The sequence below is a fragment of the Rhinolophus sinicus genome, chromosome 13, assembly GCF_057876585.1.
Source record: "Rhinolophus sinicus isolate RSI-liver-muscle chromosome 13, RSI-T2T, whole genome shotgun sequence".
NCBI classification, from domain to species: Eukaryota; Metazoa; Chordata; class Mammalia; order Chiroptera; family Rhinolophidae; genus Rhinolophus; species Rhinolophus sinicus.
In genome coordinates, this window is record NC_142513.1 from 33,846,633 (window position 1) to 33,866,216 (window position 19,584).

The 19,584-nt window shown below is 42.5% G+C and overlaps 1 protein-coding gene across 1 annotated transcript in view; it reads left to right on the plus strand.

The window, feature by feature from the left end:
- The window catches only part of ISM1 (isthmin 1), a 69,760-nt gene that overhangs the window by 30,919 nt on the left and 19,257 nt on the right, over positions 1-19,584 (plus strand). Inside the window, exon 2 of the mRNA XM_019752054.3 lies at positions 14,997-15,236. Within this exon, the coding sequence (XP_019607613.1) occupies positions 14,997-15,236 (240 nt within the window). The remainder of the gene's footprint in view (positions 1-14,996; positions 15,237-19,584) is intronic.

A 19,584-nucleotide genomic window follows, 5' to 3' on the forward strand; every position in this document is an offset into this window, starting at 1 on the left:
CTTCCTCCAGTCTGAATTTCAACCCCTATTTGCCCCCTCACCAGATTATTCAATGTAAATGATGACCTTGAATGAAACCACAAGGAGTCAATTGCGCCCACACCATTGGGCTTTGAAATCCTGTCTGTTTGTCCATCCATCCACCCATTCACCTATCCATCTATCCATCCATCCATCCATCCATCCATCATTTGGAGGGTATTTAGCAACACCAAACTTTTTTGGTAAGACTGCAACAATAAAGGAAAAGCTAATGTTCTGTGATTCAGCCATGGAAAACTGTGGAGGGCAACAAGGCAGTGCCACTAAAGCAGCCAACTCAACAGGAAGAGCACCATGCTGGGAGTCAGGAACCCTGTATTCTGGGCCCCGGCAGGATACCCTCTCATGTGCCACACTCTTCCCAATCATCCTCTGCATCACGTTCAATAAAAATAGGGGCTGCATCTCAAGACCACCCTGTACCCTGCTCCTGCCATGCAGGTCTGATGTGACTATTCCCAAGGCCAGCTGTATTTTATTAGTGCACCTTGGAGATGGAAACAGCTTTTAAACTCAAAAGCTGACCACCCCCTTCAAAGAAGTGGGCCTCTTTGAAAAGGCTACCATCCAGTGGTCTGGGTCCTCTCTCTGCATCCTGACCACTCTCTTTGCACTGGGGTGATTGGAAGAGGTATTAGCATTTTTCCCCGTGGCTTCAGCCACTAGGCAGCTCCTTCTCTTGTGTCCACTGGTCCAGCGTTAACGCCTTCAGACCCTGCCAGTCAGCCAGATGTCACAGGCATGGTAAGCTGGACCCTTTGTGAGCTGAGTGATTTTGGTAACATTTTCAACTTCAGTTTTCTCATCTGTACAATACACATGTAGGGAGCTTTGGAAGGCATTGCTTGAGAAGATGCATAAAGAATGTTTGGACAAGATGAACACAGAGATGACTCGTAAAAAGATGACAGAGGTGGAGGTGTGGTTATAACTAGGGAAGATAGGAGCTGGACCTAAGGGGGAAAACATTCAGGAGAAAAGAACATATCCGTCCTTTCCCACCCCTATCCCCTGGTAACCACCACTATATTCTGTTTTCACAAGTTTTCTTTTAATTCCACATATAAGTGCTATCATACAGTATTTGTCTTTCTCTGTCTGACTTGTCCCACGTAGCATCAGGTGTTCCAGTTTCATCCATGTTGTTGCAAATGTCAAGATTTCTTCCTTTCTCATGGCTGAATAATATTCCATTGTATTTTTGTACTACATTTTCTTTATCCATGCAGGATAAGTGGGGTATGAAGAATGGAAGGGCGTTTAAAAAGAAAACAAGAAAAGAGATATGTGTGCTCAATAGTTAATAGGGAGAGAGTGATCTGTCATCCCAGATGCCAAGGAAAGGAACCACCCACTGCCCAGCCCATCTCGCAGCCGTCTGGTCCCCTCCTAAACAAACAAACAAACAAACAAAAAAACAGGTTAGGTTTTAGGTTCGGTTGGAAAAAACAGGAGACACAGAGGCAAAGATAATGTATGAATGAGTACAAGGAAAGGCTAATGACACAAGGGAAAAGCAAAGAGTAGAAAAGAAGTGTTTTTACCACAGAAATGCTCTCTAGTTTACAGGTGAGAAAATTGAGCCACAGGGAAATAGCGTGCCCAAGGTGGAGCCCCTCTTTTTTCAAATGCTGTATTTTCCTGCACCCTTTATTGTTCACAAAATAGTAATAACAGAGGACCTTGATGTGTTTAAGAAATATCTACGACCTTGCCAATTGCCATTTCTCTGTAATTCTCTTTCCATTTTCTTCCCTTTTGTGTTTTTGACAGTTATGTAAGTTCTGTATGTAAGTAACATACATACAGAAGGCAGCACAAATTATAAATAAATTTTAACAAAGTGAACACACCCATGTAACCAGCTTACAGATCAAGAAACAGAGCATGGCCAGTGCCCCCAAAGCCACCCTGCCAAGGGCTCCCTTCCAATCACTAGCTCTCCAAGGGTCACTACTGTCCTGACTCCTAACAGCATTGGTTAGTTTTGCCTGCTTTTGAACTTTAGATAAAACGAATCATAAGTTTTATGTTCGTTTGTATCTGACTTCCTTTGTTCAACATTACATTTGTGGATTTTATTGATTGTATTTCATTTGGCGGTTGTTTCATGCATACATCTTATTTGTATATTCTACTGTAGATAGTCATTTGGGCCCCTGTCACTTTCACAGTTCACCCCAAATGTTTAGAGGGTCTGAGGAAGAATGTGATTTCCCCAAATGCTGATATCCAAAGCAATACATATTTAGAGCCTGGGTCTTTGTGACCTACTTTCTCTATTCTCTGCCTCGTCTGGTCCACTGCATAGCTCCCATAATGTTCACATGAAGTACGACATACCATTTCATTCTTGCTTCTTCCTTCATAAATTAGTCACTGTCCATTTTATTTCATCCTCATTGTATCAATTGTTTTTGTTGACCCGACCTAACTATGTGAAGTTGTCAGCCTACACAAGTCAAGAAGCACTGGGCTAGTAGAAGTTTCCCTAAGAAAAGGAGGCCCAGACTCCCCACGAAAGTGAGGGAATAGAGTTGAGGATTCAATCAATGGTGAGCGTCAGGCCAGTGTTCCTGAACCAGTCCATTTGGAACTGTTATCCCTAGATCGGGATGCAGTTGAGGGAGATGGGAATTTCAAGGTGGCTGCTGACCCTCGTGTTCTAAACAACACCTCCAGGAGAGAAATGAGGACAGCATGGCACAGTGGAATGAACAGCGTGGAGATGTCTACTCACCAGCCAGGGACTTCTCCAGCTCAATTTCCTCATTGCTGGAATAGGGGTTGCTCATATCCACCTCCAATGGATGTTGTGAAGATTAGATTGGCATGAGTGCCTGGCATGAGTGATAGTGTGGTTCCCCCCCCCGCAGACATGTCCTGTGTGCCCAGTATCTTCTATTCACCTCTCTAGATCCAGTTTTTGCCCTTCTTGTGTTTATACTGAGAAAAATAGTAAATGTGTATGCATATTCTATGTTGTATACCCTTTGTGACCATTCCCTGACAGAAAGCCTCTGAGATTCTGACTCTTCTCTTTTCTTGACCCTCAGCTAACTGAATGAGCTTTGGTGGGAGAATTATCTTTGTTGAGAAAAAAACTGCAGGGTGCTTTGTTTCTCTAGGGTCAGAGTAGGCCATCGTGTTGGGGCAGGGAGGTGATAAAATGGTTGAAAGTATGGTGGGTACCCTCTGAAACCTGGCACTTGGCCTTCTGCCTTCCCATCAGGGCCCCTCAGAAGAGGAGAAACACAGGAGATACCCTGCTCACAAACCGTGCTTCTCCATACTTGTCTCAGCTTGTTAGTGCATTGGACCAGTATCAGATAGAGATTTCTTTTTAAAGGAAACAAAAAAACATAATATGGTGACATTAATATTTAATACATGATGAGTTGTGGAATCATAATTAGGAGTCTGGATGATTTTACATCCTTATATTGAAAATTTCCACTGCTAAAGAATTTCCCACTTTCTACCGTGCGTTTTATAGGTAAGCATTTCCTAATTTCCCCACTGGAGTCTGAAGTCCTTGAAGACAAAAACCTGTCCAAATACAATTCTCATATTGTTGAAAACACAGGTCTCATACAAATATAAAATGAATACATGTCAAAGATGCATTTAATTAATGAGGGAACTAGATGCTAATGACAATTCAGAGTGTTTGAGGAACAGATATTTATAAAATTAGTTAGGAAAATCATGAGGAAGTAAATTTGTAACTTAGAAACAAACCTTGTTAATGTATAATAGGACAATAAGACAGTAAACTTTGAGTTACTGCTTCCTTTTTTTTCTAGTTTTATTGAGATATAATTGACCATCATATAAGCTTAAGGTGTACAACATAGTGATTTATGTATATATTGCAAAATGATCACCATAATAAGTTTAGTTAATATCCATCATCCCGTATAGTTGCATTTTTTTTTTCCTTTTGATGAGAACTTTTAATGAGTTATTGTTTCTACTGGACAAAAACATTTGTACTTCTACAGGATGAAAATCTACAAGTGTGCATGTAACTCTTAGTCTGAGTCCTAATCAAGAGTAAGTAATAGGCGAAACAAAGGTCATTCTCCTAGAGAATTAAATAATCGTGGCCGAGTCTGTCATGCTGTGCCTCAGTATGAACTGATAAACTTGCAGTCATCCTTTTGCTTTATTTCCAAGTTTTGGAGAATCTGTCGCAACAAGCTATGTGTTATTGAACTGTCTCACCACAGCAGAGCACGTGGAACAAAGTAGACACCCAGTAAATGTTTGTTGAATGAATGCAGGACTAGAACAAACACCCCAACCATTTACAAGAAAAGGTTAGCCAAGCTAAGTAAAGGGCGCACAGTCGCATCGGCTGCCAGCGTTCCAAGCAGGGATCAAACAGTTTCCTGGAGAGAACAGAGCAACAGTCTAAATAAGAACAATCTGTATAGGCAGGTGGGAAAGAGAACCAGTCCTGGTGGCTACAGCTTTCTCTTCACCTCAGGCCGTAGTTGGTCTATGATAGCTCTATAATTGTTTTATGGTGTCAGTAGGGGTTCCCTAATAAATGAGCATTACCAGTTTCTGGCAGCCCACAGAGCTGTACAGGTGCATCATGAAAGTGTAAAGGAGAACTATTAAGTCTCAGCTCTGAATCTTTGAAAAACTGTCAATGGAGCTGTTAACAAAGCAGCACATGTAAACGACGGAAGTAGTAAGCAGGGGAGAGCTTTCCAACAGATTCTACTCTGCTTGGAGTTAGCAGGTGGAAGGATAGGAGAAAGGAGAGAGTATTCTAGTCATTAAAGACAAAAGTTACATTTTATGTATTTAGAACCATCAGGTTTTGTTTAATCTTCCCACCCTCAATTTCATATTTGAAGCATTCGGGATAGGTTGTGTTTTGTTTCCTTTTTTCCATGTTAGAAAATAATTTCTCCAGGATAAGTGTCTCTTGAGAATTCCATTTCTAGGATGTCAGAATTGGATGGATTGAGAGGTTTCCCATCCTCTTCACCATACAGAAGACATAACTGAGGTCCTGTATCTGTTAGCTTTTGCTGTGTAACAAACTATTCTGAATTCAGTAGCTTAAAAGCACAAACATTTATTATTCCTCATGATTCTATGGGTCAGCTGGCTGGGTTTTCTAGTCTAGGTTGGCTCAGCTGGGGCTAAGTGGTCTAGGATGGTCAAGGATGGTTTCCTCTTGAGTGACTGGTCTCTGGCTGTCTGGTTGGTCTGGGATAGATCATCTTTGTTCCATGTGTCTCTCATCACCTAGTAGACTAGCCCAGGCCTCTTCACACAGTAGTCTCAGGATTCCAAGCTCTTGTCTCTGCTACTATTGTCTATTGGCCAAAGTAAGTCACGTGACCAAGAGTAAAGACAGTGTGGGAGGCAACTACTCAGGCATGGATATTTAGAGAGAGAATTTGTGGACATTTTTGCAAACCAGTCTACCACAGATGTAAAGTACAATAACTTGCCTAAGCTTACAAAACTAGGTAGGGGAGATGCTGGGACACAGACCCAGGCCTTGTACCTCCTGGCCTAGTCCCCTTCCACAATTCCATGATCCCTTTCCCAGGATTCCAAGGTTAAGGTCCAGTTCCCTTTACAGCTCATTTTAGAGGTACTTGAAGCAAAGAGATTTGTGGTAGGTTTCGATGACGAGTCTTGACTTTGGGTCTTGAGAGAAATTAATTAAAATAATAAGCTGGGCAAGGGCCCCTAGGGCCACCCCACCTCAGTCCAGTCTCTCAACTCTGCCATCCATGTTCTTTGGCTTGTCTTCCAGGTTCTCCCTTCTAATAGCAGAATACCAGCCTTGACCTAGGTCTTGGGTGCCCCCCATTCCATGTGGAAAGACACAGAATCACTACAAGAGTTGTTAACTTCTTGGGTCTCCTTGTCCTGTTTGACACACTCCCCTCTGGTCAAAGGACGACTTAGATAGTTGGGCCATTTAGGCATGCTCATAATTTGGTGCCTCTTCAAATAGGGTCCTGGAAAATGGGTCCTGGATAGTTACCACTGTTTTTTCTTTGCTAGAAATGAAGAAAGTACAACTTGAAAAATCAATAATCAGTACTCCGTAATTATTTGCTCAAAGTTTGACTAGAGGGAGTCTGAGCTACACATGGCTGAGGAGCAGGGACCAAAGGGTCCCCTGGTGGCCATCCTTGGCCTTTTTTTTAGTAGCCCTGAGCAAGTTAGCTCTGCCTACAAATTCAAATACCCCCCTCAGGAGACAAAGCCCTCCCTTAGCTCACTCTTGTGGAGGGTTTGTCTCACACCCCAAGAGATTTATCAAAGTGTCCCTGATAGGCAAGCCCACCATTCCCCCCTGAAAAGTGTTCTAGAAAATATAATTTCTTTATCCATTTACATTTGCAAAGATGTTTTAGATGATGATTGAAGTTTTCTTTGGCCAATTTGGCTTTCCACCCTTGTATTCCACTTCTTACATGTTTTCTTAGACATGAAAGAATAGTTCATATTTCTTTTCTGTTCATTCTTTAGCCTCACAGGACATAAAGGAAATGGGTCCTGGAGAGTTCCCACTCTGTTTTCTTTGCCAGCAGTGGAGAAAGCACAACTTGAAAAATCACCAATAATCCGCACATTTTCAAGATCAAAGCTGTTACAGAAGTATCTGAGGCGAGCCAGTGGGGTGTTGAACTCCATTTTGTCAGCCGGCCCCAAGAGCCTTCAATTAAGAAAGAAGCACAGGGGTAGGTGGCCCACAGGAGTGGCCCATTCCCCTATGGAGACAGCTCCGTGCCCAAATTGAAGTAGTTGACCATTCTTCATTTCTTCTAAAGTGTTGCCTGAGATCATAAGCAAGCTCATTCTCAAGCTTAGCTATTTAGATACTTATTTTACCTAAAATAAACATTCTTATGATACATTCTGCCACTGTAACGAAAGATTCCTCAGCTATTAGTCATGCTTTCAACACAAGGCTCCATTCCCAAACAGGACGAGACGCAATTCTCCTTCATTTTTGAAACATGGTGTGCCTGTGTCACTCCAAGCTTCCAGAGTTGTCGTCAGGGTCCTACAGCGAAGATTGAAGCACATTTCTAGCCATTTCCCTTCTGCCAAGAATCTGCATTTTCATACTTTCTATATAACAGAGCCATTGATATTCACTCTGATCCTGCTGCCTGAAGGAGAGTGATTCCGTCACACACAGGTGGAGTGAAAGCAGGAGGTGGCCAAACTTGCCATGTATCTATTCAACTGTGCACGGTTCTCCCCATGGCTCCTCCTTCCTTCTTTCCAGAACAAGCCTCCACCACCCCCTACTGCCACTCCTAAGAACAAGTGTGCCCCCTGAGAAAGCAGATTTTCTGGCCTGAAATTCATTTTGTTGATTCTCCTGGTTTTCTCTTCCTAGGGGTGCTTGCTCCCCAATCGTGTGTAAAGATGTGCCCTTTTATTCTTTTATCTCCCCAAACAGGGAAACATTTGCTCTTCCCTTTGAAATACCACCAATGGCATTCTTGAACTTATTTTTAGACATGTGGATGTGTTCCAGACAAAAATCGATGCCCGGCACAGATAAAACCCCAAGTGTGTTTATCGTGGGTAGAAGAAAACGGAGTGTTTTAATGTGGAAGGAGCACAGCCATATGCCTGGGTGCAGTATGGCTTCCTTTAATCTGCAAAAAGGAAACAAGCATTGTCGATAATAATATGCAGATGTCCAGCCCCAAATGAGGACATATTGCTAATTAGCTATATTGTTAGTATGTTTTAAGGATAGAGGCTGCAGTGACGTTAATTATAATCTCTGTTGTTTGTTGTTCAAAGTCTATGAGACCAAAAGCATTGCTAATAATATCTTCTTTAATATCTTCAATAGAAGATTCCCGGATTTTTTTTTTCTTTAGGATCCCACATAAAAGCCACACGAGGGGTAATGAGGCCTGTAGCCTGAGCCCAATTAAAATAAAATCTAACTAGGCCTGTGGCCATCATTATCATCAACTAGTACTTATTGGGTGCCTCCTGAGCTTGTGGAATTGGAGGGTGTGGAGTTTGAGATTGCAGATATGGCCTGTTCTTTGCCTTCCAGAAATCTGCCATCCCGTCTGCCTCCAAGAAGTCTGCCTGGTTGTGTTAATGTGGGAATACTTACCACACAGCCTTTAAAAAAAAAAAAACACTGAAACTGTCCTAGCTAGCCACAATTTGTTACCAGTTTGTGCCTCTTCTGGAAGTGGTCAGATCAGTCCTGTTTTTCACACACCAGCCTTTGGTTGATGTTTGCAGAATAGGGCAGGGGGCTGTTTGCAGATTGGGACAATGATGCTTAGCACATTTTTCCCAAAGGTGGACCCATCACCCATTTCTACACCTTGATCGCCCTCCTCAAACTGATCAGCCTAATTTGCCCTGTTACTTGGTTCTCCAAAGGTCCCCTTCCTCCCCTCTGCCTATGCCAAATGACTAGCTGGGAACTCTGACTATTGTGACCACTTTGACCTTGATATGGCTGTGGGATCCACCTGGGTCACAAGGACAGCCAGAATGAGCAGCTCCAGCTGTGCAGTGGCTGAAGGCAGTGGTTGGGCATCCTTGGTCTTAGGCCAGTGATGTCCTGAGGAGAAAGGACACAAATAATAAAGCACCTGGGCTTGTCATCTTACAAATTGTACCCAGTCTACAGATGAGACATTTTCCCTTTCAGTTTATCTTGCATGATCTTTCCCAGGGGCCTTTAGGGCTAGTTGTTGAGAGCAAGGAAGAATGGAGGAGAACGCAGCACATATAGCTTCAGCAAGCTTCCAAATGACCCAGAGAATGCCACCAGGGAAGTGGTGGCCTAGTGGAAAAGTCACAACACACTATAATAGAAAGCTTTCAGATCAATGGCTGGTGGGTCAAGGTGGCAGAGTGTTGGGCCTGGCATTTATATTATTTAACTCATTGATCTCTTACTAAGGCAGCAGAGTGGCCTAGAGCCTAATACCCACTCCATTCCAGCTCTGATATCCTTTGGGTCTCTATACCAAGCCCTGGCAGGTCTCAGGGAGTCTGCACCCACCATATCCTTTGCCAGGACTGCAATGTTCACTGGCCCACCTTCCCCTCTACTCTGTTCTCTTCACCTGCTTCACTTTACTTACCTTTTCAATCTCAGCTCAAACATTACTTCCTCAGGAAAACCTTTCTTTCTTTTTAATACCAATGTTCAAAGTAAAGAATGTTATCATTCCTAACTTGACAATAGTTTTTCTGTCTTTTCTCTTTTGTGAGTATCATCATAGGCTCATAGGTTTCCATATACTCAGTGGTTAACTACAAACCTTTTGTTTTGATGACCAAATTATCTAATGTTTGTGTGATGAGACTCCTTTAAGTGGGCTCCTGTGTTCTATCTAGAGGGCGTTGTTAATCACTGAAAGCTTCCTTGTTTCCGGAACAGCAAAGTATCCCAAACTCACCTATACTTCTTTACCCAGATTCTGGAATCAGCCATTTGTCCAAGGAGCTCTTGTTTCTTTTAGCTACAGCAAATTCCTTGAAATTTAGTGACAGTATTTTAGGACAAATTAAAGGAAATATGACATTGCACAGTGAGTAATAGATTTGAGTAAAGTATAGATGGTGAAACAATGAGAAGATTCTGTGAATGTATGGAAAAGAGTTTAGATGGCAGAATTGGAAATGGATACTAGGAAAGTTAGCAGCAGAGCTGAGCTTCTGTAGCCTGGCTGCCATTGTGAAATTCACCATGTTGATTCAGTAAATGCTCCATCAGTACCTTGTAAGTTGGGGATTGTGTCCCATTGCAAAGAACAGAGAACTCAACTTTGAGTCACTTAGCTAAACAGGACTTCTTGCTTTTTTACTGGTAGTCACAATTAGAATTAGAATAACAATAGGGAACTGACACTGGTGGTTCAGCATTGTCAAGGTTAACATTAATGTTGATGATAATGGTAAAAGAAGTTCAGAGGTCACCATTCCAGGACTGGTATGATGACTCTATAATGCCTTCAGAGACCGAGAATCCTCCATTTTTCCATTCAGCCACCTTTAGAGTATAGCCTTCATCCTCATGCCTGCTGGCTGCCTCATTCCACTTCAGGCACTTGTATCTACATATCAAGCAATAGAAAGTGGAAGAGAGAATACAACAATGCATTAAAAAGATTATTCATCATGACCAAGTGGGGTTCATCCCTGGGGCACAAGGATGGTTCAACATCCGCAAATCCATCAATGTGATACATCACATAAATATAATAAAGGACAAAAATCATATGATTATATCAATCGATGCAGAAAAAGCATTTGACAAGATACAACATCCATCTATGATTAAAACACTTAATAAAATATGTATAGAAGGAAAATACCTTAACATAATAAAGGCCATATATGACAAAACTTCAGCTAATCTCATAATTAATGGTGAAAAACTGAAGCCCTTTGCTCTATGTTCAGGAACACGACAGGGCTGTCCCCTGTCACCTCTGCTTTTCAACATAGTGCTGGAAATCCTTGCCAGAGCAATCAGGCAAGAGAAAGAAATAAAAGGCATCCAAATTGGGAATGAAGAAATTAAATTGTCACTCTTTGCAGATGACATGATGCTATATATAGAAAACCCTAAAGACTCCACCAGAAAGCTCTTAGAAACAATCAACGAATACAGTAAAGTTGCTGGCTACAAAATCAACGTACAAAAGTCCATTGCTTTCCTATATACTAACAATGAAATCTCAGAAAAAGAAATACAAAAAAAAATTCCTTTTGCAATTGCAGCAAAAAGAATAAAATACCTAGGAATAAGCTTAACCAAGGATGTGAAAGACCTATATGCTGAAAACTATAATACATTTTTTAAAGAAATTGAAGAAGACACAAAGAAATGGAAAGACATTCCATGCTCATGGATTGGAAGAATCAACATAGTTAAAATGGCCATATTACCCAAAGCAATACACAGATTTAACGCAATCCCCATCAAAATCCCAATGGCATTTTTTAAAGAAATAGAACAAAGAAAGTGGAAGAGAGAGAGGCAAAAGGCAAACTGACTCTGCCTCTCATTCAGCAGTCCTATCCAGCACCTTACACTTATAATCTCATTGGGCAGGACTATGTAACATGGTCATCTCTAGCTGCAGTGGATGCTGGGAAGTGTAGTTTTAGCCGTGCACTATCACCTGAAACAAACACTGAGTAGGAAAAAGTGGCATAGATATTGGGTAGTCAATTGCAACATTTACCACAATACTACCATCTAAGGCAAAATGCTAAGCTGCATGAGCATGGAGCCTATTTTATTTTATTTTATTATTACTGTTATTGTTATTATTACTAAGATTTGATTATTACTTTATCACTACTTTAGATAAGAATAAGCTGTAAAATAATGGAGGGACAGGAGCCATGCATGAAGATGGGTAGCATCATCAGTAGCTCGACAATTTGGACAACCTGCCTTAGTGGTTGAACAGTGCATGTGTATAAACCGTATATACCTTTAGTTTTTCTGTTTCTCTTTTTACTGGCAATCACAACTCTCAAATTAGAGTTGCAGAGAGAACATTGCTGCTGGAGTTGCACCGCTGTCACAGATTAAAGATCAACTCAAAGACATTGTGCATAAAGAAATATTTTCCCAAACTGAGCAGACCCCCTCACGTCACTTGAATGTAGGCAAAATGAATCCTGTAGCACTTGGGAAAGAATGGTGACATTTATTTTCTTCAATTCTTGGACTGTCCTACATTATTGTCTTCAAGGAAGAATGTTAACTTTCCTGGATAAAACACAAACTATTTAAATCTTGTAAGTCAGCTTGGTGAGAAAGGAGTGATGTTCATCAAACAAGACGTACGATGGAGCCTCTGCAAGGAAGATGTGCAGTGTGTCCTTAAGAAGGGATGAAGAAAAGGCCTTTTCTTGTATTGTAGCAGATCCCGTCTGCCATCTCCTGCCCCAGATTTAAAATCTAGATGACCAAAATAATGGCTGCTCCCGAATCTTCTTATTGGTTGAATGAAGTCGGGTTTCATTTTACTTGAGCCATTATAATACACCTTTCCCTGTCTTAGGGCTTCTAGTTTCTGAAGAGTTTGGGAACATGCCTCTGCAAGGTTTTCAGTTAAATATGTTTTAGAGGAGATGCAATTGTGATTAGCATTTCTTTATTACATTCTATCTTCCAAATCCTTTACAAAAACTGAACTTGGGTGGCGGGGGGAGGGAGGAGCTGGTAGGGAGGGGACAGGATTGGAAAAAGATGGAGAAATGCCATAATTGCATGCCTAACTCAAGCCAAAACATACTTTAGCCCCAGTCTATTCCCGGCAGAGGCACTTGTGGCCTGAATTGTTCAGCCAATTGCCCTAACTCTGTACTTCTCTTTTCATGTGTAGATACTAACCAACCTGAGTTATCGTGACCTGGCAGGGTGCAGGACTCTTCATGTATCTACTCTGTTTTACATGAGGGATCATTGAGCCACAGAGAAAAGGGGTTTTCTTGGTGCATGGCTGGGCTAGGATCACTCTGTGGTGATGTATCTCCTACCAGACAAATTCCAGAGTCAGATCAAGGAACCAATCAGATTCACTTCTTGTTTTTGCAGCCATCTAAGCAAAATGCCAAATAGCAGCAAAAGTACATTTCTTATCTCTTCTTCTAAAATATAATTTAATAGGAGAAAGAGTACTTCATCACAGGGGAAAAGAAAGAGAGCTCCATTTTTAACCCAGTTAAGCAGTATGTCCCAGTTGCTACCATGCAGTTAGGGCTAGATTTGCAGGGGTTCCCTCAAGCAATTGGCAGGCAAATCCTGGGCCCCTTCCGAGACTTACATTCCCAAATCCTGTGCAAGAAATTTTCCATGAGAATCCAGCTGTCTTCACTAACACTGTTGGAGAAGTTTTAGGGTTGGGGATCCAGGGAGAAGAGTAAGGGAAAAAATGCATTCAGTTTTCTCCTCTTGGGCTGTGATAGAAAGGTCTTATGTTGAGGAAAGATGTAGCATATTTCTCTCTCTCTCTCTCTCTCTCTCTCTCTCTCTCTCTCTCTCTCTCTCTCTCTCTCTCTCTCTCTCTCTCATCTCTTTCTCTTTTTCTCTCTCCATGCACTGGACTCAATCTCAGCATAAGACATTTGGCCTCTGTTGTATTGAGCAATGCCTGAGAATGCCAGGACAACTCCCTCTATGAGGATGTGCCAGGAGACAAAACCATGGCAGAGAGATGGCTGGAAAGGTGAACAAAGACACTGCCCCCAGCCACAGCTGAGCAAAGAGGCAGGGCAAGCAAAAACATGGTGAGGAGCATCCAGCTTCCCCCTCTGCAACTGTGTGCTTTAAACTGGAGACAGCAGATGTGCTGTTGATCTCAGCCCTCTTCTTGGCCTCCTGGAACATTCACAAAGCTGGTTTCTGCACCAGTGAGTTTATTCCTCAGCTCCACTTCGGTTTAAAGAGATACAGAAAAAGCCATTTCCTCAGGTTAGCTCTCTAAGAAGACATTTATCTCTTCATGTTTCATCCCCAGGCCATTTTCGACCTTGGGGACTCAGAGTCAGGAGGGTTTTGATACCAGATGTAACCCTTTGGCTGGGTCAGAGGCATTGTGGTGGGGGGCAGGGAGTGTGTGTGGAGACAGTGTGCTGGAATATACGCTCCAAAACCCCAAAACATGCCCAAGAACAACAAGAACATTAACCACTGACCCAAACGCTGGTGAAATTCTATCTCCACATCTCCCTCCACCAGTAAACATGAAAATGCCATCCCCAAAGGGATGGAGGAAGCCTCCAATGAGAGGTCCAGAGAGAATGCTAGGAGAAGGGCTGGTTTGGGAAAGACGTCCAGCAACTCTACATTCTTCAATCACTGCAAAGATTTTCCCCAAGTGACAACTAAATAGAGACATTTTTCACTAGCTGGGAAAAACAACAGACTTGCACTTTTCAGAATAATGGCATTAAATTTTAGAATGCCGTTTTGTCACTTTTTCTTTGGCTATCCCCACCTCTTCGTCTTCATCTCATGCCGTTCTTCCCTACTTCACTCCATACCATTGATCTTCTTTCTGTCCCTCAAGTGAGCCAAGTTCATCCTCACAGCAGAACTGTCTTACTCGTTATTCCTTCTGCTAGAGTTTACTCTCCCAGATCTTTGCAGAGTGTCTTCTTCCCTTGTTCAGATGTCACCTCGTGTCAGATGTCACCTTCTCAAAGAAGTTTTCCCTAGCTACCTATCTACTCTTGTCTCTGGCTGCTCTCATTTTCTTCTTTTTCTTCTTAGTAGACACCACTCTCTGATACGCTTTTATTTATTTATCCATATATTTATTGTTTATTCCTCTGAACTAGATGTACACTCCAAGAGAGTAAGTCTCATGTCTTTCTTCTTTATGGCTGTATCTCCTATACCTATCATGTAATTGGTACTTGTTGAGTGGATGGATGTGTGGATGGATGGATGGACGGATGGATGGATGGATATAATCAATGATTTGGCTCAACTATTTTATCCAGTTTGGTCAGATCTTTAGTTCCATGAGCCGCACCAAAAAAACAAACTCGGGACTCTATGGTCATACCTAAGGCCGGAGTGGTTAATCAATTGTCATTGTGAGAAGGAAACCATAATTTGATTCTAGTTCTAAATGAGCACCTGTTCTCCTTCAAAATAGTACGTTTGTGTTAATGCGTTTAATGTTTAATAAATAGCCCATAACTCATTTATCCTCAGAAAATTCCCAAGTAGCAGGCTAGAAGAAGTTTCCTGATGGTTTGGCTTATTGAAGATGGAGAAATTAAACCATGAAGAATGAAAATAAGTTGAGAATACCATCCTGACTGAACTGCAGCCACTGTGACTGTCCTTGCTCCTGAATTTAATGGACTGTTAAGGGAGGCATTTTTAAATCATACATCTCCTATTTATTTGTTCATGTGTTTGTTTGTTTTAGAATAACCTCAACGTGGAAAGTGACTCTACACCAGAAACCAGCTTTCCTTTCTCCAAAGAAGCACCAGGGGGCCACCTGGACGACCAGGCTGTACACCAGCCCCTTCCCAGACAGCGATTCCAGCAAGAGGCTGGACACCCTGCGTTGCAAAGAGATGGCCCCAGATCCTTTCTCCTTGATCTTCCAAACTTTCCAGATCTTTCCAAAGCTGATATCAATGGGCAGAATCCAAATATCCAGGTAAGACTTAGCAGCTGAAAGGTGAAAGAAAATGAAACAGTCCATCTCTGTTTCCCGATCTGATGTCAGAGTAACTGCTGCCTTATCTCATTTTTTTAACCCATTAATGAATCCTGTTTATGATCATGTAATCTCTATAAGAACAGTGTTGTATTAGATCTGTGTAATACCACTCATAGTGAGATGCACCATTATCTTATGGACCACTACAAGAAAAAAGAAACCATTGCTAATTAAAATATGACACACCAATTATTATAAGATACTTCCTAATATCAGAGACATTGAAATGGAAAAACAAAACAAAATAAATAATTTGCCCTGAAATTAGTGAAATACGGTAGCTGTAGGAAAGGGCCAATCTAATACGTGAGTAGACTGGGCAAATCATAGTATGATTTCAAAGGTACTACAGAAAGCACTCTCCTTTAAATGCCTCTTTCACTTGCCTTGGACACCAGAAATTCTTTCAGGAGGTGACAACACTTCAGTTGCTCTAAAGTGTAAATGACTCATAAAAAGAATTTAATAAGAGGAAGGGAGGTGAGAAAAGAAATTCCTAAGGGACAGATGAGTACATACCACTAAGATGGGATGGGATGAAGTGAGGGAAATAGGAGCTTATGGAAAGGGTTGCCTGGGATTGAAAATTATAATACTCATCTACACTGAAATAGCATAGTATATTTTACAAAGCGAATGTTGATCCAATTTGACTCTCCCAACACCCTCATGAAAGAGATGAAGCACATGTCATTTTCCCAGTGTTATCAATAATGCAACCAGTACTCAGAAAGTTACTACTTGGTTTGTCCAAGGTCACATGGGGGCTTAACTCCGGGCTCTCAGACTCGCAAGAATACTTACTCTACCAATCTGTGTTTCAGAGACAAACTCCTAATTTTGGATTTTGCATGAATTTCCAACTGTTTCTCCCCAGAAATGGTCCCAGAACAGCTGAGGACCAATGGTTCTTCTCCTGGGCGACCTTGTCCATATGCAGCTCCTATTCTCATTTGTCTGCTTCCAGACTTTAAAGCTTTGCTCTCAATTCTTTTCACTTGGGGAGGGACAGCTTTTCCTTATTTTCCCTCTCTGCATCAAATTACAATTAGTTTACACAGCAGAAAGTTCCTGAACCTGACCCCAGAGCAATTGATCCTTAATTAAGTTAACTGTCTCTCTCTCTCAAGACTGACACTCTCTGCATGACACCATTTCAGATCAGGTTTCTTTGGCCAGAGTTGTTTTGCTTATAACACCAGTGTCATGGTGGCTAAGGAATGTCACTGGGAATACACCTCAATTAGAATACATCAAACAGTCCCTACTGCGTACAAAATGCTGTGTTATGTTCTGTGAGATTAAGAAATGTAAGGACTTTTTTCTCCAGGAAATGACATAGGTGTGAAAATCTCTGCTCACACCAAAGACTGCCAGAGGGACCATGGAGACAGATGAGGAAAAAATACTGTGTTCCCTGGTGGGCAGCTTAAATAGATGGGAAGACATAGGGTGGGGCAGTCAGTGTGGATGGTGCAGAGGTGAAAAATGTTTTGGAGGTCATTCTTTGACAACCCATGTGCAGAAATCACTGCAAGCCCCAATTAATATTTCTGATGAGTCTTGTATTGTTCTAATTGATTAACTGGAAAAACAGGCCTTTTGCTCCACTGCTGTCTCTCCAGGAACTGGCCACATGGCTCTTTGAAGAAGAATAAAGGATTCACTTGGGGGAGGTGCAGATTGGAAAGCAAAAGAAAGCAAAAGCACAGACAGCTCCTTACTGTTGCTCAACATCATGCCTTCATCTGCAGGAAGTGACCTTTCCTTGTTTATAGATTTTATGGTCCCAGGACGAGACCGCCCTTACCCCAAAGGTGCTTAGGCCATGCCCGAAACAATTTTACGGTTGCTATGGCTCACATTTCTTCCTAGAGGTGGGAAATGTCACTGTGGGGCTTAATGCTGAGGATTGAGCTATTAGTGTAATAGATTTAAGAATTTCTAATGTAAAATTATAAGAACATGCCTGGATGCAGGGGAATGGAAGGCTGCAGGGAGAGTTTCCCCGTGTTGAAATGTTACTAAGTGCACAGGGCTTCACCTAAGAACCGACTTTCAAGCAGAATTTCTCTCTCCCAGATAAATTAATCAGTCAGGAAATCCCCAAACTTCTTCACTCAGACCACACTTGGGCCCTTTTAAAATATTACCTAAATGTTAGGAAAGAACAGTGGTACAACAGTGGTACAAAGGTGGTTGGGATCCACAGAGCTGGGAAACCCAGTTTACTTTTCCAAAAAGATGAAAAGGGTGACCGCGAAGTGCCCAGCCCTCTGCAGCCCCGTGATGGAGCTGTGCATGAACTCAGAAAGCAGCAAAGTTGGGAATTCGTTTTAAATCATAAGCTTAGCCGGATGGGACGTAAACAATACTTCAGAACAATTCCACCTGACTTCTTGAGGGGTGAGGAGGCTGTTGGAGCTTATGGGTATGGAGAGAACTAGAATGAGACACGGGAGCAGTGAATTAAATGGAGGGTGAGTTATGAGGCCACATGTGGTTCTCTCTGGCAAAGCATCTTGGACTTTTATCAAATGCAGCTTCCCTAAAGGTGTGGCTGCAGAGGTAGTACAAGTGGAAATTATTTGCCGTCCTCTCCTCTGAGACCCCAAGCCGCCTCTTCATATATAGACTTTTAACAGGTGAACAGTAACAAGCATTGCTTTGTTGTCATTGTCCTACCTTCACACCCGCACAAGAACAAGACGTTCACCTGCAGGTGCTGCTTCTAAAAGAAATGCTTTGGAAAACAGGGTTGGAAGAGGGACAGCGCCGTCCCTATGAAGTCACCATACTTTTCTTGAGCTACCCTTTGAACAGCAAGATTAACATAGCCCCCAAGAACATAGATTTCCCCAAAGCTCCGAATATCAGGGTTATTGGTATTTAGATTAGAAACTAATGAAACTCCAACTCAGATACCATTAAAGTCAAAACCCCCAAAAGACTAGGCCAATGCTGTCATTTTGCCCACGGCCCAATCAGGTCACTCCCTTTCACCTTTGCACAATCCCCGTGTCTACTAACCTTCTGCAGGCAGTACTGAGGGGTGGGGTGGCCTGTGTTTTATTGATCTGATGACCTGTTGGCCCTAAAGAAAAGAAAATTGACTTGCATTTCTGGCCTTCTCTTTCTAGAAGACAACAAAAGGTTAATGTGGGTCATTCATAAAGATGTTGAAAGAAAGAATAAAGCAGCTACTACCTCTGGAAGCACCAGCCCTAGATCTGCGCATGTGTGTGTGCATGCACGTTACACACGAGCATACACACACACACACACACACACACACACACACACACACACTGCTGGCTGCTGCAGCCCTGTGCACCACTGCACTTGAGTAAACCAGTTCCCTGGTGGTCCCTTAAAAGATGAGGTGCTTCCTAAAAGGGGGTGATGGTTTCCGTGTTGGCAGCCCTAGCCCCTTCCCGCCAGCACTGCTCTTTTGTTGAAATCCACTGGTTTGACACGGGCCAGTTCATCCAAGCAGACAGCCCTGCTGGTCACCGCGGCTCCCTGAAAGCATTTTCTCTCCCTGGGGAACAGAGTGAAGACAGGTGAAGGGCGCATCAGTGGGTTGGCTTCCGCTGCCAGGGCCCGGGGGCCTTGTCTCCCCCCTTCCCTGGCAACCTGCCCCTTACCCCCACGTAGTTAGTCCTGACTGGAGCCTGGAGCCGGGGAGCTGAACAGGAATTCGATATCCCTCTCTATGAACACACCACCCCCTCGCCCCCGCCCCAAGCCCTCCAGTGTCTGGAAGCATTTCCCACGCTCCAGGGCTGGAGTCCACTGTCCCTACTGCCAAATAGCCCACACCTTTCCAAAGTGACAATGCTGAGCCCGGGCAAAGGGCCACATCCCTCTTGGGCCTCTTGACTTTTAGGAAGGGAACTCCTTCAAAAAGCCCTGTTTTTCAGAACTTTTTAAAATCCCCCTAAGCCAGGTGGCCTCTGTCCCAAGTGGATCAGGCTCTCCATTTTAAGACTGGCTAGGCTGTGTAAGTGATTGGGGGAAAAAAACAACATTGTGCAAAATAGAAAAAAATAGCCTCAAACCCCTGAACCCAATCTCCATATTAAATTTAAAACAATACTAGAAGTTGGGTTTTGTTTTAAAAAATAAATAAATAAATCATTCAGGAAAGAAAGTAGATCCCCCAGGACAATTTAGACTTGAACTTTAATATCCTTGGCTGGATTTTTGGTCTGCAGCTGATGGTCAGATAGCAAAGACAAAAATCTCTAAAATAAACTCATTATTAGGCTTACTGCATCGATTC